The sequence below is a fragment of the Podarcis tiliguerta genome (genome assembly GCF_965153285.1).
Source record: "Podarcis tiliguerta genome assembly, chromosome: 6".
NCBI lineage: Eukaryota > Metazoa > Chordata > Lepidosauria > Squamata > Lacertidae > Podarcis > Podarcis tiliguerta.
Genome location: NC_139539.1, coordinates 18442576 through 18464162, shown reverse-complemented (window position 1 = coordinate 18464162; position 21587 = coordinate 18442576). Strand labels below are relative to the sequence as shown.

Below are 21587 nucleotides of genomic sequence, written 5' to 3'. Positions count from 1 at the left end.
TCTAGCATAAATTTTCAGCATTCTGAAAAGAAATGAATATGGAACAGTTAAATGTTTCATTATTTCATTTTGGACACCTCAGTTCATAAAGAGGGGACAGCATGAAAGGCAGGTTTGGAAAGGTCAGTTCATCATGCTGGATTTTAGAGATGCAGTTTATGTCCTTAATTTGTAAAAACATAATTATTCTTCATAGGTATTCATAAGTTCCCTTATCATATGTTCAGAAAGTTAAAATGGTAAGGCACAGACCAGATCTGCAGGAGTGAATAAAAGTTTCAATCTAAAATGAAAATTCAATGCATTGCGAAACCTTGTTACCTCAGGTTTCACCAATTAATTGGCTTTGGGTGTGTTCACTCCTACATAAGAAGTGTTTCAAATTGTAAGATAATGGTTGTGATCCACAAAGCCAGTTAGACTAGAGTATTTTGCATTTAAATCCAATTTAATATTAAATGTGGGGGAAGTTTGATGAAATAATAAATGAACAGGCACTAAGGTTTCTGCTATAAAACATGAAAGACAATTACGACTCCAGTTGTATAATTTCTCATGCTTTTAGAGAAGAAACTTGACACAAGTACTTGCCTGTTCCATGGGATTTGAAAACCCAACCCTTTTTAGCATTTATATGCAAAATTAAACTGTGTGCCACTTTCTGTGACTTCAGTTGGATCTGCCGCTTAAATGCTGTAAATGACTGCATTTTAAGTTGGTGACTTGCGGGTTTTGACAGAGGAGATAAGGCTGTCCCCCCTTTTCCCTTTATCACTGGCATGGCAGGTGCACATTACACTGGCCTTTACAACTTATGCCTTAAAGCCCAGAGAATGTCTTACAAAGAGCAGAAAGAATAGTGCAGAATAGTGCAGAAAACCTTGCTGAAATATACTAAGTGTGATGGAAACAGTGGTATATTAACACCAGCACCTCTATAGTGCAAACCTAAGTTTAATAGTCTATGATTTCCTAAAAGGGTATTGAGGATTATAGTTTTGTGAGATCCAGGGTTCACTGGCAAAGAGTAACAACAAAAACCAATTTGAGCTTGTGGTGTAGATAGTGAATAAATTTGATTTAAATCTAAGTACACCCTGAGTTGTGTGGTCAGAACCTCAGTCAGTGCAAAGGTGGAAGTCATGGGATAAGAGGAGTTCCTTTGCTCTTTTGAAAAATGCCAATATTGTAATGCTTTTACTGATGCAAGTGCGTTTGGCATATTGAGCACAGTTCTGGCTGCTGTGTCTCAAAAAACATATTACAGAGCTAAAAAAGATGCAGAAAAGGTCATCAAAACAGTTAAGGGGCTGGAGCAGTATGGAAAACATTTCATCCTCCAGATGTCTATGAACTACAGCTATCTCCCATCAGTCCCAGCAGGCATAGCCAATGGCCAGGGATGATGGTAATTGTAGTTCAACAACAGCTGGAGGGCCAAAGTCCACCCCATCACCTGGATGAGAATAACTCTGCTATGAGAAAGATATTTATTTACCCAGGGCTTTTTAGTTTTGAAAAGGGGAAAGGAAGAAGTTGTTGGATTGGTAAAGATAGATAGTGTGGAGTGTTTCTCTTTTTTTCTCGTACTGTATCCAGTACACTACATAGTCCAGTGTAGCTGAATGGTGGGGAGAGACAGACAAGAAAAAGTACTTCACATTGCATATAATGAAGCGATGGACTTTACTGCTGCAAGATATGGCTACATAAATTTAGACGGATTTAAAAGATAAGGCAAATTCATGCAGATAAGGATACCAATGCCTGCTATTCACAAAGCAGCCTTCCATAGCCTCATGCTATCCAGATCCTTTGTACTATATCTGGGGCCCCCAAAGAGGCACCTATGGGCACTATGGTACCCCCCAGCGTGCCAAGGCCCCTGCACCCCCCTTTGAAAAATTAAGGGTGCTTGGATTTTGTATGGATCGGTAGGCTTGCATTCTTCCTCACGTTTGATTTTGGGGTGCATGTAGGTGTTTTGCATGTTTTAGGGGGCAGGTCTGACCCATCAGAGCTTCTCTGTGAAATATATATTGCAATTAGTGCCTGCAACAGCTTACTGGGTGTCAGGGGTTCAGGAGCAGAGTCACAGGAGAGGGAGGAAACGGAGAGCGAGGGGGAGGAGTCTGAAGGAAATGTCAGCGACGACAGTAGTCCGAGGTCTCTGAGTCTCTCCAGTGACTCGGAGGATTCACAGAAAGGGGCCCCCATGGTCAGGGCAAGGGGAGTGCCCAGGGGGACACCTCGGGAAGAAGGGGCCAGAGGAGACTCAGAGAGTAGCAGTTGGAAATCAGGGCCCGCGTCCCCCCCAGAGGGCAGTAGGGGGGAGGAGTCCCAGGCATCGGGATCAGGTGGAGCGCTGCCAGCGGGAGAACATGAGGCAGGATTGACCACACCTCCGTCGGGGAGTGAGGAAACGGTCATCAGGAAAGTTAAACGCGCGCGCGCGCCAAGTTCAAATGTACAGGAGGGAGGCACAGTGGGCAGCCCGGGAAGAGAGCCAGGTCCTAAAGCCCGCAGAAGAGAGCGGGAGGAGTCAGGGGGGTCGTCATCGTCAGCCTCAGAGGAATCCAGGGAGACAGGGGCCCCGGAGGGCAACAGGACCCAGAGGAGAAAGAAGAGGTGGAGTAAAGCTAGAGTCTTAAACTGGTGTACAGGGGGCGGGGACTCAGAGGGAGCTTCGCCGGTCTAAAGTTTAGACGTAGGGATGGAGCGCTGCGGCGTGGAAATGGAAACTGTACTTCAATAAAGACTTTTGTACATAAATACCAGCCAGCGTTGGTCCTCTGTGAGCTGGGACCAGGAGCCAGCCCTGACACTGGGTTTTCAAAAATACCCTTAGGCACTACCTGAAACATTGCTAGTGTTGCCTTGGATCCCTAAAATGATGTAGAAACTGTTTCCTCCTTTGGTGAAGCCAGTTCTGCATGACTGATAGTTGCATACACAACTTGTGTAACAAATGGTGTGTACCTTGCACCCATTGCTTATTTTTCACATGAGAGCTGGGTGGCCTTTCACCTGCACTGCACAATGACTTGATCCTCAGGTTTTTCTCTTTGAGCTAATCAGATAGCTGGTGTTCCGCAATCTTGGTTGTGTTTACATACGTGGTTTTACTCACAGCTCAAATTCCTGGAGCCTTGGAAGAGTAAAGTATGCAGGAATACAATGAAATGTGGGGACATGAATGTGTCAATGAGGGTGGGGGGAAGCTGTCAAACTTGAAACCAGGGAAGTTTTTACATAGCGGGGATTACCCAGTCTCTTCCCACTGATTACTTTTTTGGTAGGAAAGCTACCTTTCTACTGAGATAGATGCTGTTGCTGCCTTTTAAATCATGGTTTAGGCTGATTTTTTTTATTACAGTGATTTATTATGCAATACTTTCTTTTTGAAACGTATGTAAAATGTATTTCTATAAAATAAGCAAATAGTATTTGTTTGGACCCTAGATGAAAAGAGAACGCAACCAAGTGTAAGCAGAGACTCTTATATGGTTGGTTGTTTCCTGTTATAATCTAGTCAATATAGCATTGTGTAAAACAGGAAGAGGAAAAAGTGGAAGCATTTATTTCTTACATTTCTATTCCTCTTTCCTCCAAGAAGCTCAAGGCAAGTGTATATTGTTCTCTCTCTTGCCTTTGATGGGTTGCAATTCAGCCCAATATGACTTATATTTAAATCTCACTTAACTCTGGGCAGGACTGCAAACATGAACACCTTACGCTGACATTATATCACTGGGTTCTAACAGCTAAAGTGTGAAAACACCCTAAGTCATCTATTTTGGGCCAATTGGCAAGCAAAACAAGGTTACAAGGCAACCAGGCGTCCCATCTTCTGCTTTAACAAGCAGCTCATTCTGTTCCCTAGAGAAAAATAAATTAGCCAGGGTGGAGTAACTCCCACATTCAGTTGTCATTTAAATTGTAATGCCAATTAGGTTGGCAAACTTGCCATGGCCTGCAGGAAGCATTAATGTGTGGGAACACATTATTTATGAAAGATGCGAATAAAATTGCAAGGAAGGGTTGTGATTGGAGCTAGTTAGACAGAATGTGCCCCCACGGTATTTGTATTTGCCGTATTTCATGTTTGCACCCAAACAAACCTTGAAAGCTGCTAGAAGTCAACAGTGAAATCTCATTCAGAATACTAGCCATCCAACCATAACTGAGGCCAGCAGTGTCCCCACCCAGCACAGAATTAAAACAGAATTGTGTGTAATATAAAGTCAAATACTGAGACAATGAAAGCAACCTGTGTAAATTATGCAATACTACATAATTTGCTTGATTCTCATTATTATCCTAGTTGCGGAGCGGGGTAGGGGAAGTCGTTAAATAGGGCTGACCTTAATGTGAATTTTGCTACTTTGTGTGTCACTTCTTCCATTGGTTGCCTCCAACTCATTGGTTGTCTCAAATGGCCTTATTTTCCAGCATTAAAGTGGAAGAGGTGATTAAGAGAGGATCCTTTAGGGAAGCAAATGTAGTTCAGTGGTAGGTCCCTGATTAAATTCTTGACATCTTCAGGTAGGGCTGGGGGAAGGAGTCCTGTCTTCAACCTTAGAAAGCCACTGCCAGTATGTGCAGAGAGTGGGCAATGCCGAGCAAAATGGACCAATGGTCTGCCTTAATATAATAAGGCAACTTCCTATGGATTCCTATGTACTTGTGCTTATTACAGGGAAACCCAGCCGTTTAATTGCATGCATGCCGATTTGATGGCCCTGCATACTATTTTTTCTTTTTTTGGCTATGCCTCCATACTGCTTATAAAAGTATTGATTCAATTTGCATGGCTGCTGAATGTGATTGTTGTTGGGGTTGTCATCAATAGTAGCCACCAAAATGTTGCCACCTGGTGGTAAAGAGAGAGATTGCACGAAGAAATGGGTGCAAAGTCTAGCTTGATGAGTACAGATGGGAGGGGATCAAGTTACATGTGTAGCTCCAGAGAATCAGGAAATGGAGGGATTGTTCAATAATACAGTGAGGGTGTTTCGGCAGTGATACACAAGAGATGGCTGGCATTGCATGTCCACAAGAAAATGCCCAATATGTTATTTCAACAGGTATGCCAATGCTCATCTGACCAGGAGATTTATTTCAAGTGCTTTAGGCTGGTCCTCTTCAGCCTTGGTATCAAGTTGTTGGAGCAGATTTTGGTGTCGCACAGGGTGCCCCTGAAATTTGAGGTGCCAGCATCCGCCACTGCCTTCACCAATAAATGGTGAAAATGAGAGGGAATTTCATCACTTACTGAGGAACTCCAACTTAGTTTCAAAATTACCAGTAAATTGTGTTTGTGTGTGTGAATTTTTTTATACATTTTCCATTAGCCACCTAACATCTTAAGGATTACTAAAAATGCCAATGAAGTATTCACTAGATTTTTGGTATTTACCACAATATTACTCCTCTTAATATCAAACTCGGTTGGTGGGCGATTCCATTGCAGCCAGAATGGCATCGCTGAGAAACGAGAGAAATATCAACATATACTAGTGGGAATATGAAATGAGTATTTCATTTCATGTGGGAGAGAAACAAGATTCTATTTTCTTCCTTATGGGTTACTGTTTTTCCTCCCCTAACTCCCCAGGAGAAATAAGGAGAGGCTTAGGCTTACATGTACCCACTATGGGTAGTCTTTGGAGTTGGAAAATCGTAGGAAACTGGATACAAAGATTGAAGACCCCCAGCATGGGAGACACCCTCCCCCAGGTAATTGGTCCTATTGTTCAACTATTCTGATAATTAAGAAATTTTAGCCTCCAGTGACTTGAGTAAGGGGCCAATTAGAAATTTAAGCCTTGATTCTCTTTTTTTTAAAAACCCATGTATTTAAGATTAGATGCCTCTTTTTAAAAACAAATCTTCACTGCCAGTGAAAATATGTTGGCAATGTCAAACTTTACGAAATTCTATAATAGATTTTGAGAAAGTTACTCTCTGTATCCCCTCATTTTGAAGAGGTTCTGCGAGGTAATGTGCCAACTTGGTTAAGTCCTGAGAATGTAATCACTTTGAAGTAAAGCAGTTTAAATCTTATCATAAGATGCCTCCCTTGTGATGCCCAATTATTTCTTAATACCCAGTAAGTAATTTGTTAGACCAAGCTATAAGGAAACAGCCAGATCTTCCTCCTCTTGCAGATGGTGAGCATGTTACTGACATGAGTGAACATTGCCAGTAATCTTTGCTTTCAAACATCAGTCAAAGAATTGAGAGAGAAAGAAATTGCCCTTTCAGAAAATGAATTCACATTCCAGGAAAGGTGCAACAACCTAAAGGTATATAATGGCAGGCTGCCATGTTGGTCCATTTGGAGTGGAGGGCGGAATCCAAAAAGTAACAGTAGGTGACTTTTATAACTTTAACAGGTCCAACAAAAATGTTACAAAGAAATGGGCAAAAATTACAGTTGACCAACATTCTTCATCAGGTAGGATGAAAAGTAGAACACAACAACAGAGAGAATGATGTTGCTGTGCTCTGTGAAAATCTTCAGCCTGTAATAATTGAAGATGAAACTGTGTTAAACGGATTTAATTACCGTATTTTTCGCCCTATAGGACGCACCGTCCCATAAGGCGCACCTAGTTTTTTTGGGGGGAAATAAAGGGGAAAAAATATTTCCCCCCCCCCAGGCGCGGGGTTGGGGAAGCTCTAGCTTCCCTCGACCCCAGCCCCCAAACAGGCAGCTCTCTGCAAGCCGTGGGAGCCCAGCGCTGGCTCCCGCTGCTTGCGGAGAGGTCCGCGAAGCCTGGACGCGCTGAGCTCAGCGCGCGCAGGCTTCAGCATGCAGGCAGCTCTCCGCAAGCAGCGGGAGCGCTCCCGCTGCTTGCGGAGAGGTCCGTGAAGCCTGCATTCGCCCCATAGGACGCACACACATTTCCCCTTCATTTTTGGAGGGGAAAAAGTGCGTCCTATAGGGCGAAAAATACGGTAGGTTAGGGCATATCTAGTGGGGGGGGGGAGGAACAAAAGGTGAAAGTACAGTAATAATCTCAGGTTCCACCAAAGGCTACAAAACTCTGCCTAATATATATATATAAAGCCAGCAGACAAATCTAGAGGCACATCTCAGTATTTTTTAAGTATTTATTTATTTTGCTAAAATAATATACTTATCACTGTATGTCCAGACAGAGACATATACATATTCACTATCTGAACGGGTCAGCAATAAATTTATAAAATGAGTGGGGCTAAGTCTTAATGTCTATTGCTTCAATTGTGTGCAATATCTTTTGGTGACAGGTCAGTGTAAATTATGCCTGTTCTATGAACAAGTCTCCACCCACATCCATTATGTAAAGAATCTTGCTGCTGGTCCTAGACTAGGGCAAGCATGGTGGATGTTGGAGTGTGTAAAAAAAATTCTGGTAATACCTTCATGCTCCTTAAGATTTTCAGTGTATGCTATCTGCATAAAGGGACATTTTTGCATTTGGCCAGTTGTGTTTGCCTGTTGTTCAGGTTGTGTTTACTGTTTCAATGCACATAAGCTTCTGCCTTTAAATACTGACACATATCATGTAGGTTGCAATCCTGTTCCCAAATATTTGGAAGTAAGTTTCATTGAACTCTGTGGGCAATCTCTGAGCAAGCATGTAAAGCATCATGTTGCATGTAAAGGCTGCATTCTTTTTCTTCTCACTTACATAGCATACAGCAGTTACAGCATCCCCATCACTGTATAATGGAGAAGGGAAAGCTCCACCTGCTGTGTTTTTGTCTGTCTTGCAGCTACCAAAGGAACACAACAAAAAGCTGTTGGGTTAAACAAACAAATCCAAGAACTCTAGAACAAACAGAATGGGGTGGGAGGCAGGAAATATAACCTGGGCTAGGAAACCCATGCCATAATAAACTCCAGAAAGTATCCTCAATCGCATGGAAAAAGTTTTTCATTACAGTGGTACCTCGGGTTAAGTACTTAATTCGTTCCGGTGGTCCGTACTTAACCTGAAACTGTTCTTAACCTGAAGCACCACTTTAGCTAATGGGGCCTCCCGCTGCCGCCGTGTCGCCAGAGCACGATTTCTGTTCTCATCCTGAAGCAAAGTTCTTAACCTGAAGCACTATTTCTGGGTTAGTGGAGTCTGGTGAAGCGTATGTAACCCGAGGTACCACTGTATTTTTTTTAAAAAAATTAAATTCTTAACCACCCCAAGGTGTCTTGGCAGAAAGGTAGTGTACAAATGCAACAATTAAATGAACAAAGGAGCAAATAATCAGGTGTGCAGTTACTTTACCCACAGAAAATATTTGAAATATTTCAAAAAATGTTCATTTTTGTTCTCACCAAATTAGGCAGTCTCTACAACATAACACCAAACAACCTAAGTACACTTCCCTGGAAGTCCCTTCAAACTTGGCAGAGCTTATGCCTGAATAGCCACGCATTTAAAATTGCATTGTAATTGGTCAACAGCCAGACATTTGTGCAATGATATAAAGGAGGGACGCGGGTGGCACTGTGGTCTAAACCACTGAGCCTTGGGCTTGCCAATCAGAAGGTCGGTGGTTTGAATCTTTGCGACAGGGTGAGCTCCCGTTACTCGGTCTCTGCTCCTGCCAACCTAGCAGTTCGAAAGCACGTCAAAGTGCAAGTAGATCAATAGGTACTGCTCTGGCGGGAAGGTAAACAACGTTCCCGTGTGCTGCTCTGGTTCGCCAGAAGCAGCTTAGTCATGCTGGCCACATGACCCAGAAAGCTGTACGCCGGCTCCCTTGGCCAATAAAGCGAGATGAGCGCCGCAACCCCAGAGTCGGCCACAACTGAACCTAATGGTCAAGGGTCCCTTTATAGAGAAGAAGGAAGGCAGTGCATTCTGACTCTGCTCAACTGCAATGGTTTAATTTTGTCAAATAATCTTTCCATATGATGAGCTATTGGTTATTGCATAGGTTAGGTAATTACTGCTTGATGTGAAACAGGGAGTGCTGCCCTGCCCTAGCATCCCTTACCCCCCTAGCTTGTGCGCTGGCGGCGCAAGATATCTATGCAGACAGTTCCCTGCCAGGTGCTGCCTTGGGTCGGACTCTTAATCTCAGGGTCGCAGGTTCGAGCCCAACGTTGGCCAAAAGATTCTTGCATTGCAGGGGGTTGGACTAGATGACCCTCGGTGTCCCTTCCGAGTCTGCGAACCTGTGCTTCCTCCGCCCGAGGTGGCTGCTTCACCCTGGCCCTGACGGGAGCCGTCTTCCAACAGCATCTGGAGAGAGACAGGTTCCCCACCCCTGCGAGGGGGAAGAGGCAAAATCGAGGGCGATGAGGGGCGCCGCCGCCGCCTCTCTCCCCCTTTGGGCCGGAGGAGTAGCAGTTCCGCGCCGCCGCCACCAGGGGGCGTCCCGAGCTCTCCCCGCGGCCTCAGGAAAAAGGGAGCCGCTTCGGATCCGGCCGACGGCGCTTGGCTGCGGCGGGATTCCCGAGCCGGGGCTGGAGAAGCCGTTACCCGCGGCCTCCGGGCCCAGTCGACTGCGGGCAGCGGCGGCCGCCATGAGCGGCGCGGCGGCCTCGGAGCGGGGGGAAGCCTCGGCCTGGTCGACGACCTTGTCCCCCTCAGCTGAGGCGGGAGGCGGCCACGGGGAGCCCCAGCTGAGGGCGGAGGAGGAGGCGGCGGCGGCGGAAGAAGAGGAGCGCGAGGCTCGGCAGTTCGCCCTCTACCTGGCCCCTAAGGCGGGGCGAGAGGGGCGCGAGGAGGTGCGTGGGCGGTTAACGGCCGCGGCTGGAGGGGTCGCCCGAGGGGGGAGGGGGGAAGCGTTGCTTAGCTACGGCGGTGGGAAGGACAGGTGGGCGTGGCGGCGGGGGTGGGGTTCCCGCCAAAATATTGGGGGGGGGGGTTGGGGTTGGATTCGTTTGTCTCTGGCGGATGTGTGAGGCGTATTGGGACTTTGAAAGCCACGCTACGGGGGGTGACGCGTGTCTGTGGGGGGTGTATACGTTCACACACAGAGATAGATGCCAGGTTTAGTATCTTATCATTTTGTGTGTGTGTGTGCGCGCGCACAGACACACATATTTAGATACAAACGCACATAATGGAATACTAAACTAACAGTAAGAGCCATTTGGGATGGACTCCCACGAGACGCGGTGGACTCTTGGAGGCTTTTATGCAGAGGCCTCTGTCAGGGAGGTTTTGGTTGCGATTCCTGCGTTGCAGGGGGTTGGACTAGATGACTCTGGGTCCCTTTCAGCTCTACCCTTCTGCGATTCTATAATTCTAAGCTAAGCCATAACAAAGGGAAGCTGGAGGTGGGGGTCCATTCAGAGTTGAGGCACAAATTTGGGTCTTATTTTCCTGGCAGCCCTTGCAAATAGAGAAAATATACAAGGTAGCATTATTTCCCTTGTCCGGCAACGGTATTCTTTTTTGTGCCTGCCGAAAACATTCTTATTTAGACAAGCCTAGGGTGATATTTAGAATGTTTGTATGAGTTTTAGTTCATTTTAATCTATTCTGGTATTAACTTTATGTTTTTAATTGGGGTTGTAATATTTTAGGTGATCATTTTATTGTGCTATCTTTTTTGTAAGCTGCTTTGCGGTTTCTTCTACAACAATCAAGTAGTGTATAAGATGTCATTAAATAAATAAATACACTCAACTCCCACTTGATGGGACAACTTTTCCTGATTTTTTAATAAGAATCTTTATATAAAGGAATGTAGTCAACAACATTTTATATAACTGTCTTAAACCCACTCACAAACCCTGTTCCAAAGGCAGCTTCTTATAGCAGCTGTCCAGAAAGGCAGTCTTAATTCTGTTAAAGCAATTCTGTGTGGAGCCAAACTAATTAACTTGAGCTAGTTGGCTTTCTGATGGTCTGTCTTAATACATGGATGCAACCTGGAAAATAATTGAGGAATGGTTAGTTAGCATTATCAAGCAAAGAAGTTCTGCTATACACAAACTTATTTGACACTGCTATTCTTAGAAGAGCAGATAAATAAACTGGGAACATGTGTGATTGGTGAAAGCAGCTTCTATCTTTTTGAAATCAAACCACTTTATTATTTAAGATTTCTGTCCCTCCCACCTCCTCTACTAAGCTGGGCTGCCTGGGTGGCTGAAATCCAAAGAAAACCTCAATGCAGTAAAAACAAACAAACAAACTACTTAGTAAAACATAATCACATTTTCTTTTTAAAAAAAGCTATGATCACCATCAAAGCTAACAGTTAGCCACCTTCCCTTCAGTGTTTGTTGAATCATAGGAAAGCTCAAGGATTCCATAGGCACAGACACATCTGCTTGCAGATGTCAGTTAATGTTATAAAAATTAATTTTATATCCAAAGGTTACAGTGCTGTGCCCGTTTATCTAGAAATAATACAAGAAGCTGCCTTATGCAGAGTACAGTATAAGATGTATATAGATGCCAGGAATTGAAATTTGGACCTTCTGCATGCAAAATATGCTGCTGTATGCACCCGAACTTGCTTCTGTGTCAGTGTGTGTATAGTTGCACTATAAAAAAAGGTTTTATTTATTTATTTATTTATTTAGAGTGTTTCTAACTTGCCAGAGTTACAAACTCTCCCAGAGTGGCTTATATCCAGTCATTTAAAACAGGACGACCCCTGTTCTTAGTCTTAATAGTTTTAAAGACATGACATAAAAGGAAAAGGGACAGGGAAGGAAAGATGAAAAAAGCAAACTCAGGTAAATTAAATAGCAGGTCTTATAACGACAAGTTGGAATAGAAACAGTTCAAGAGCAGGAGGTATCTGTCAGTGGAGTTGAGAAAATACCAAAGTTGTACTGTCACAGGTAATACACCCTGATTCCTTTCTGTGTTGGCGTTCCATCTGCTACAGTTAGATAACTAGGTGGGGACAGGTACCACAAAGAGCAGTGCCCAGGAGTTGGCAGTGCTACCCTTGGTTTATCTGTGATATGGGGCAAGAAGAGGTGAATCAACAGTAGCAATCCCTCCTTGGGGGGAGCAACTGCAGCAAATTGCTGTTGCAGATGGTGGTGCTACTAGAGCACATCTGCACAGTATATCTGAAGGGGTTCAAACTGCAATAGGCGAGTGGCCCAGAGATGACAGTTGTAGTTCAGCAATGTCTGGGGGGCTGTAGCTTAGCCACCCCAGATCTATTAAACCATACATAAGAAATAAGAATAAGAATAAAAAGAATACAGCAAAAAAAAAAAAAAAAAAAAATTTAGAAGGGGAAAGAAATCCATTAGCTTTGAAGGTTGCAAAAGATCTGGTGTTTGTTGTTTGTTTCTTGTGCTTTTGTGTGTGTTCATTTCTCTTTCATATTGCAGTAGAATAGATACGTTAATTTGTCTGTCACCTAATAGTTATTTTTAATACATATTTTAGCAGATTCACGTTAAATAACCACATACAGATGTCTGAAAATGCTTTGTGTTTTTAATGTACTTTGGCAAATACAAACCTTCGCAGTCACTAGGAGAAAGATGAATGAATGAGCTACAGGCTCAGCGTACCTTTCCTGTTTTTGTGATTTGCAGCAGTATTGTTGAATGTGCCCAGACTGGCACAGGGAGAGAATAGGATGAAGGCTGTGTTGGGGTCCATGCTGCCCCCCCCCCGCCTTCTCATTGTATCTTAAGGGTTCATTCCATGGTGGCTGCAGTGCTAAGAGTAATGTAAGCTGTGTTGGGTTACTTGTGCCTTTTAGACCCTGCTTTTTTTTACTCTGAAGTGACCAAGTGAATCCATATCATTCCAGTACCATGGCTACTAACTACAGAGCTTACAGATCTATCTTGGTTAAAAAAGTCTAAATGCACCTTGGTTCTGCCTGAATTGAATGTGATACAAATGTTCCTTTGACCCCCTCCAGTTGGGGGAATTGCAGGGTTCGTGTGGTGCCGCATATAGAGATGCTAAAGCCCTTTGTGCTACAGTTTTGGGTCTTACGTGAGTGAAATGTGTCACTTGGCATAGAACTGTGCACAGTTACTAATTTTTGAATTGTGTACAATTTCCGCCCTGCCCCTGAAATGTTGTTTAATATACAGTTGTACCTTGGTTTTTGAACAGCTTAGTTCTCGAAAGTTTAGGCTCCCAAACGCCGCAAACCCGGAAGTGAGTGTTCCAGTTTGCGATCTATTTTTGGAAGCCAAACATCCGATGGGAGCTTCCTGCAGCCAATCAGAAGCAGTGCTTTGGTTTCCAAACGTTTTGGAAGTTGAACGGACTTCTGGAACGGATTCCGTTTGACTCCCGAGGTATGACTGTATGTGTACGTCACATGTCTAATACTGCTCAAGGCAACGTACAGAACGATGCCAAGGATGTTAAAATATGTGTGCAGAGTCTCCTTAATGATTTAATAGTGTTCCTTTTTTAATCCAACTCTCAGACAGGAAGGATACACAAACTCCTTATGGTAAAAGTATTGAAATATGTAACTCGGCATGTTTCCATAGGAACCAATCTCATTATATGATTGGATCTCAAGATTCTCCAGGTGTGAAGCTATAGGTTTCCTACAATGGATTTGATGTAGATTATACTCCTTGGATTTTAATCTAAAAATACCAAGGCTCCAGCTTTTCAGTAAACTTTTTGCTAAAATGGAAGCTGAAAGAAACATCACATACTCCTTGCTTTTGACTTAGACATTGCTATGGGTAAACTGCTATGAACTTGCATTAGGAACATAAGAAGCTGCCTCATACTGAGTCTGACTGTTTGTTTGCCTAGCTCAATATTGTCTACACTGGCTGGCAGCAGCTCTCTAGGATTTTACGCCGGAGTCTTTACCTGGAGATGCCGGGATTGAAGCAGTGACCTTCTGCTTGCAATGCAGGGGGCTCTACCACTGAGCTATGGACCTCAGTATTCATTTTGCTATGGTTTAATCATGGTTTTGTTTCCTATACGTACATTCTGGTGTTCTTTTTCATAGACTCTGTAAGTACTAGAAGTAACTGACATATCATGTAGTTGAACCTCATGCTTGCAAAAGTATACTTGCTCTATTTTAATGTCAGGAAGTGGTGAAATAATGTAGTAAGCACCTGTATAGGCTTTAGTAATGGTATGATAGTGCTGGTATTAATATATTATATTATATTAAGCTGCTGGCACAAGCTAAAACATTAATGCAACCTGCTGCTGCTGTTTTCTGATTCTCTTCTGTTTGAGATGAGTTTTTGTTTATGGGACTAAATGAGCAATGCCAAAGACAGGTGAGAACCTAAGGCCACATATCCAGAGTACTTGCACATTTTGAGTACTTGCAAGATTTCCCTCCCTTTGCATTGATGACAGAATAATTTAACATGGGTGTGGTCCCAGTTTGTGAGAGTAGTAAGTCTGTTCCTTGGTTTACAACTCTTTCTGTTTTTATTCTTCCTTGAAGTGGAATTCTGTGCTTTTCAAAAGCTTGTCACCAGTAAAAGGCAGCATAGTCTATACAGTCAGCAAGGCTGGGGCAGTGTTTTTCAACCACAACTCTGGTGTGTTGTCTCTCATCAGTTATTCTCATCAGTTATTCTCTGTTCTGTGTGTTCATATTTTTGTAACGAATAACTTCTACATGCATTTCATCATTTCCTCCTCCCTCCCAATTCATTTTCCTTTTGTGCCATGCCTTTCCAGATTGTAAGACTAGGGTCAGGTTCTGTGTTTTATTCTTTTTCTTTTTAGCAACCTGTATGGCCACTCGGGGAGCCTTTTCCGGCTGAGGAGTGGAATAAAAATTATTTAAATAATAAAAATAGCATGATTACTAGCCAGCTGGAATTAAACAAATCTTTTCATTTGTGATAGATAGTGCATGTATTTATATTCATTCAATAACCGAGTTCAAGAATAATTTTGAAACACGTTTTATTTATATTCTTCTAGCTTTAAATCTTCAACACCTCACCAGCAACAGATAAGACTGAATAATGCTTGAAAAAGGAGATTTTAAAAGTGTGTTTGGCTGTTTACATGTTTCAAGCAGTTTTTAAATTAAAGTTTTCCATATTTGCACAATTGTGTTGCCATGTCTCTTTTTCTGCGCCTTTGGATGCGGCAACTACAGTGGTACCCCGCAAGACGAATGCCTCGGAAGACGAAAAACTCGCAAGACGAAAGAGTTTTTCGTTTTCTGAGCTGCTTCGCAAGACGGATTTCCCTATGGGCTTGCTTCGCAAGACGAAACGTCTTGCGCCTTTTTTTAAAAAACCGCCAATGCATTACTATGGGAAACCGTCAATACACATTGGTGCTTCGCAAGACGGAAAAACTCGTAGAACAAAAAAACTCGCAGAACGAATTAATTTCGTCTTGCGGGGCACCACTGTACTTTGTGCTGCATTGTAGCCATTTTATGTTTGGTATCCAGAATACATTCTCAGAAATGTGCCATTATGCCTGAGAAGGTCAGCAACCATTAAAATACAGCAATGCACTCTATATGCACCTTTCCTTTAAGTTGGCTGGAAGCCGCTTATGGTGAACCAGAGCAGTGCATGGAAACGCCGTTTACCTTCCCACCGGAGCGGTACCTATTGATCTACTTGCACTTTGCCGTGCTTTCGAACTGCTAGGTTGGCAGGAGCAGGGACCGAGCAACGGGAGCTCACCCTGTCACGGGGATTCAAACCGCCGACCTTCTGATTGGCAAGTCCTAGATTTTGTGGTTTAACCCACAGGGCATTCAGGTGTCTACTTAAAACATATTTGTTTGCCCATGCTTTCCCTAAGAGGTGATGCAGTTAAATTGAGTTATTCTTCTGATTTATTGAGTTCTTGATGTAATCTTATTAATCATTTTATATTGTTCACTGCCCATATTGCTTTCTTTTAATGTTTGGTGATATAGAAATAATTCTATATAGAAATAATCAAAATATTTATTTGATTACTTGCACAGAGACATTATAGGAAGTGCCTTCTTCAAAGACTTCCCTATGAATACCTTTTGTTTCGTTGTTTTAAGATAAAGCTATTGGTTTACTAGATAGTTAAGGTGTTCTGATAGGTGTTGCCTACACATTTAAAGACAAGTCTGCAATACCACATTGGTGGCCACTTTTCAGAACTGATTTTTTTCCCATCAAATCCCTTTAGTCTTATAGTTTTTCATCCCCATACCATAACTATTGTGTTTCTATCCCAAGGGTTAATATCTCTGTGGCAAAACCGCTATATGAAATTATAAAGAGGGTTTTGATCTTGAACAGTGGGCAACCCTAATTCACTTATTCTGTATTAAATCCTTGCACTGGTGGAACAGGTTAGTTGGATACCACCCTTAGTCCGTACTGGGGCAGGAAGTTTGCTAAACTGGTCCCAGCTTGATTAGGGCCTGAAATGTCAGCAGCAAATCTTTGAACTTGGCTCGGAAGCTAATAGGCAGTCAGTGTGGATCTTAGTATGAATTTGGAACTATGGTTAACACAGTAACCTCAGCATGAGCCATGGTTAAAGCAAGGTTAAAGTATCTATGCTGGCATGAGGGCAGTTTGTGACAAAGGTATCAGCCTTGGTCAACTATGGTTAAGACTCAGGCCATATTATTTATGGGTTAAGTTGAGAAATGCTATGAAAAAGTCATTGGTAATGGTTTTCCTTTATTTTCATTACGTTTTGGTTTACTTACTGACCCTGAGTGGGGTGGGCTATAAATCTGAGGTTGTATCCCAGGTTGTCTTCACCAGTCCTAAGATGATGCAGAGGTGGGTAGAGAAAACTAGCTTTCACCAGGATTCTCTCTTTATACAGTGGTACCTCTGGATACGAACGGGATCCGTTCTGGAGCCCCGTTCACATCCTGAAGCAAACGCAACCCGTGTCTGCGCATGCGCGGGTTGCGATTCACTGCTTCTGCGCATGTGCGTGATGTCATTTTGACCGTCTGCGCATGCACAAGCAGCGAAACCTGGAAGTAACGCGTTCCGTTACTTCCAGGTCGTCGCGGAGCGCAACCCGAAAATGCTCAACCTAAAGCAACTTCAACCCCCAAGGTATGACCGTATTCACTTCAATACCCTAAGTAACCTGTTCAATTTTTAAAGTGGTCAAACTTTTACGAGTGTGAATGATTGGCTGCTGAGATTGTTAACTCTGAAATTGTCTTCCAAACAGCAAATTTAGAGAAAATGTCACCATTCTATAAGTATACACAGAAGTTCTAAACTTCCATCAGCACAAAAGAGAGAAGGTAGATGTTGCGAGTGGCCAAACCTCCTCTCACTTATTTTCCTTTCCACAACATGCTATCCCAAGAGTTTTTGGTGCTTTTCTAATTATACAATAGAAATACTTCCTTGGAGATCCCACTCTGAAAGAAGTGAACATCCAAGTTTAAAAGCTCAACTAAGATTTGTATTTGTCTAAAATGGGTCTCAAAAGTGATCGCTGTAAAATGGAGAAACAATTTGGGTTCTTTAACAGTTAGCATCATCAACTTAAATGTGATTTCCATTTTTAAAAATTGATCTGTGCTCGGACAGTAGACCTATGTCTCAGCAACATACCAACTATAATGTGTGCAGACTGTCCAAGCAGGAAATACTCAAAATTTGAAGGTATTGTGTGCTTGAGAATTGCCATGGGCAGTCTTGAAACTTCAGAGGCGATCCGTTTTGAAAATGTAGCCTGTTTCTTGAAAAACTTTGATTTTGTGCCTCCGTGCTTGTGCATGACACTTAATTGCTAAATGGCAAATGATTATTTTATTTGATTACCAGCGTTTATTTTTAATAACTGAGTGGCATCGCTGAACTTTATTGAAATGCAGACCGTGCTAATGTCTATTCTTGGAAGGCAATCGCCTCGCTCTTTCATAGATGCAACTTCCTTAAGATTGTTTGTTTGTTTCCAGGTGAAAGAAATAGAGGAGTCTATAGAAGAGATGTTAATAAGACTGGATGAGTTCTGTGGCATGACTGATCTGGTATGTACTTAGCTCCACCTCTGTAGACCTTGAACACTGTAACTGTTGTCTCTGTTTGGCTCCTGTGGAGGCCATCTTGTGAGTGTTTCAGAAGCCATGCAGGCAGCTCAGGCAAGGCAGCAGGCAGCTGTGGTGACGGGAGGGAGGGAACACGCTCTCTCTCTCTCTCTCTCTCTCTCTCTCTCTTCCCGAGGCAGCCATCTTGATTACAACCTTCCCTGAAATGGTTTTTTATTACAGCGATGGTTTAGCCACAAGGTGGCACTCTGGTGCACTAATATTTAAGGGCCTAGACTAGTGCTCTCCGCTTGTAAATTTAATGTGCTCCTTACAACACACACACGCACATCGAGGAACCTAGATCATCCCCATGCCTTTCTGGCTTTTGTTGTTTAAGCACTCTGACAGGTTCATCTACACACACACACACACCCATTCTGTATGTTCCCTCTTCTAGATTTCCAGAGAGGTTAAAGTCTGGTGGCATTCAGTACAACAGGTACCCCAAGGTCATTTTGGGAAAAGTTGCTTGTTAGCACTACTGCCCTTATTATTTGGTGGGGTCGCAAAGCGCATTTCTCAGGAGGTTCCATGCTGACCTGTCACGATGATTGGCGTCCCCCCAGTTGATGGTTTAAGACTTGGGGTGGGGTGGCTGAATAATAGCTTTGATAATAATGCAGTCATCTGGTTGCCACAAGGTGCAAACTCATTTGAGACAACAAAATAGTGATAAGCTGCTATTGATAAGAATGCTATCAGCATCTTTCCTCACCACTGCTGTATATGCAGTGCGGTTGGAAATGCTTAGGAGAAGTGGAATTGCTGTATGTTGTCACAGCAGCCCAACTTGGCCCCTTTTTTAGTAGGAATTAGTTAGGAAAGTGCAAATGAAGAAATGTCTCAAACCCACCCAAAGCAGAAATGCTGCAGCAGATCTTCCCAAGAAAGACATCAAATATTTTTGTAACATAATTAGTACAGTGGTACCTCCGGTTACAAACACTTTGGGTTACAGACTCCGCTAACCTGGAAGTAGTACCTTGGGTTAAGAACTTTACCTCAGGATGAGAACAGAAATCGCGTGGCGACCTGGCAGCAGCGGGAGGCCTCATTAGCTAAAGTGGTACCTCAGGTTAAGAACAGACTTCCAGAATGAATTAAGTACGTAACCAGAGGTACCACTGTATGCTGAAACGGTAAGTTAGCTTTCTGTTTAACTATTGATACAGTGGTACCTCAGGTTACACACGCTTCAGGTTACAGACTCCGCTAACCCAGAAATAGTGCTTCAGGTTAAGAACTTTGCTTCAGGATGAGAACAGAAATCGTGCAGCAGTGGGAGGCCCCGTTAGCTAAAGTGGTGCTTCAGGTTAGGAACAGTTTCAGGTTAAGAACGGACCTCCGGAACGAATTAAGTACTTAACTCGAGGTACCACTGTATCTGGCTTCTGCCACCTCTAAATTCCCTGTCCCAGCTGCAGCTCACAAAATCCTTATTTCCCACTTACCTGGAAGTAAGCCTCACTGAATTGAATGGAAGATACTTTTGAGTAATCATGGATAGGGTTGTGATACTAGTCTAAATGTTTACGTAAGTTGGAAAACAGTTGTGTGATTTGAAGAATCAAAACAACTCTCCATAGGTGAGTAAGTTAAAATCCTACTTCTTTTTAAATCTGATTTTTGGTTTCCAGTGCAGTTTTCCATTGTTTTCAACACTATCACATGCAGACAGCATTTTTACACTGCCAACAAGCAAAAACAGTAGAAGGCAACACTGACTATTGCAGCAGGAGAAAATTACAGTGGAGGTTAAAAGCCTGGGAATCTAAACAACATCTGCATTCTTGCCAGGCAAACCGCCATAGGGAGAGGGCTCTGCAAGCAACTTGTCACAACTAAAAGGGCCCTCTCCCATTTGCTTCAAATGGTGGCAGCAGCACCCAGAGGAAGGCCTTTGGGGAAGATTTTAGTGTACAAGCTGGTTGATGTAGGTGAAAGCATTATCCAGGTCCCAAGCCATGTAGGGCTGCCTTTAAAGGTACGTACCAGTGCTTGGAATTGCGCAAACCACTATTTTTGGGACTTTAAAGTTATGTTGCTCATAACAGCTGGAACAGGGGCAATGTTGCTTACTCCCCCGTTACTGATTTAATATTTCAATGAATGCTGAAAATTGATTCAACTCTGCAAGTGGCCAAAGGTTTATTCTGATCAATCTTATTATAGTGCTTTAGGTTTCAAGCTTGGAACTGTTCAAACAAAATGGTTAAAGTTTGTGGCTCTGTAACATTTTTGCAAGTTTCAAGGCCACTGAAGGAATAGCCACTTCTTTTTTCATTTTCCCTATAGGGAAAGTTTAATTAAAACTTTTGCCTGTACTGAGTTTTGAGGTACACTTCATTTTATTGGCATTTCAGCTATTTAAAACTTTCAAAAACCACTTTTGTTGTTGTTGTTTAGTCGTTTAGTCGTGTCCGACTCTTCGTGACCCCATGGACCAGAGCACACCAGGCACTTCTGTCTTCCACTGCCTCCCGCAGTTTGGTCAGACTCATGTTTGTAGCTTCGAAGACACTATCCAACCATCTCGTCCTCTGTCGTCCCCTTCTCCTTGTGCCCTCCATCTTTCCCAACATCAGGGTCTTTTCCAGGGAGTCTTCTCTTCTCATGAGGTGGCCAAAGTATTGGAGCCTCAGCTTCACGATCTGTCCTTCCAGTGAGCACTCAGGGCTGATTTCCTTCAGAATGGATGTGTTTGTTCTTCTTGCAGTCCATGGGACTCTCAAGAGTCTCCTCCAGCACCATAATTCAAAAGCATCAATTCTTCAGCGATCAGCCTTCTTGATGGTCCAGCTCTCACTTCCATACATCACTACTGGGAAAACCATAGCTTTAACTATACGGACCTTTGTTGGCAAGGTGATGTCTCTACTTTTTTATTGGCATTTCAGCTATTTAAAACTTTCAAAAACCACTTAAGTTGGTTCAATAAACTGAGTGCTCCCTCGAGACACCCACCCCCAAATCCCTTTCTTCAATGGGGGTGTTTGCTTGCTTCATCTTTGCTCTACCCATGAAAATATTTTTAGAGAATCTGAAGTATGAATAATTAGGCTGTATACAAATTATTGACCTGATCTGGCAGCATCAAAGCATTATGCTTAGTCTGCTGAATTTGTGCTTGGCAGTGCTAAATACCTGTAGTGGCAGCTTCCTTTCAGCAGTGTATGAAATAGTATCCAATAAAATTTCATGTCATCTTTCAGATTCATTCCAATTTTTGCACATAAAAACAAACCAAGGAATTTATAGTCTTCTGTTTGTTGTCATGAAGAAATGGATGCATCGTTTTAATTAGTGAGTCAATAAAACATTCTACATTAATTTGTTTCACTGCTTTCAGTATCCTGCTTCTCTGGGTATGCTTAGTTGTTACAGTTGTTGGGCTCAATGATTCTTTATATATTTGCATAAATTTGTTGGTTCCTATGATTTATGAGAATCCTAACTTCAAACAATCTTTGGGCAAAGATGTGGCTGAACTGAGAGTGCTGGTTCTATAAATATATAAAATGAGATCCATCACATTAGACATGTATGACATCAGATTTTCTTTACACGGCCATACATTTTTATCAAATTCATGTATTTGTAGATGTGAGAGCCTTGAT

The 21587-nt window shown here is 42.8% G+C and overlaps 1 protein-coding gene and 1 long non-coding RNA gene across 7 annotated transcripts in view; both read left to right on the top strand.

Annotated features, from left to right (window-relative positions):
* Window positions 1-9069: 9069 nt before the first annotated feature.
* The window catches only part of BCAS4 (breast carcinoma amplified sequence 4), a 55372-nt gene continuing 42854 nt past the window's right edge, over window positions 9070-21587 (top strand). For 2 of the 6 annotated variants that reach the window (XM_083447065.1, XM_083447069.1), the window contains exons 1-2: window positions 9081-9727; window positions 17839-17910. In XM_083447065.1, coding sequence (XP_083303191.1) covers window positions 9140-9727; window positions 17839-17910 — 660 coding nt within the window. In that variant the 5' untranslated portion in view covers window positions 9081-9139. Of the gene's footprint in view, window positions 9728-17838; window positions 17911-21587 lie in introns of all 6 variants that reach the window. The other 4 variants (XM_083447070.1, XM_083447067.1, XM_083447066.1 and 1 more) reach the window with 4 other exon arrangements.
* Window positions 12197-15002, top strand: LOC310680443. The gene is made up of 2 exons (XR_014512762.1): window positions 12197-12658; window positions 14871-15002. It is a non-coding gene; the product is annotated as an uncharacterized lncRNA (long non-coding RNA).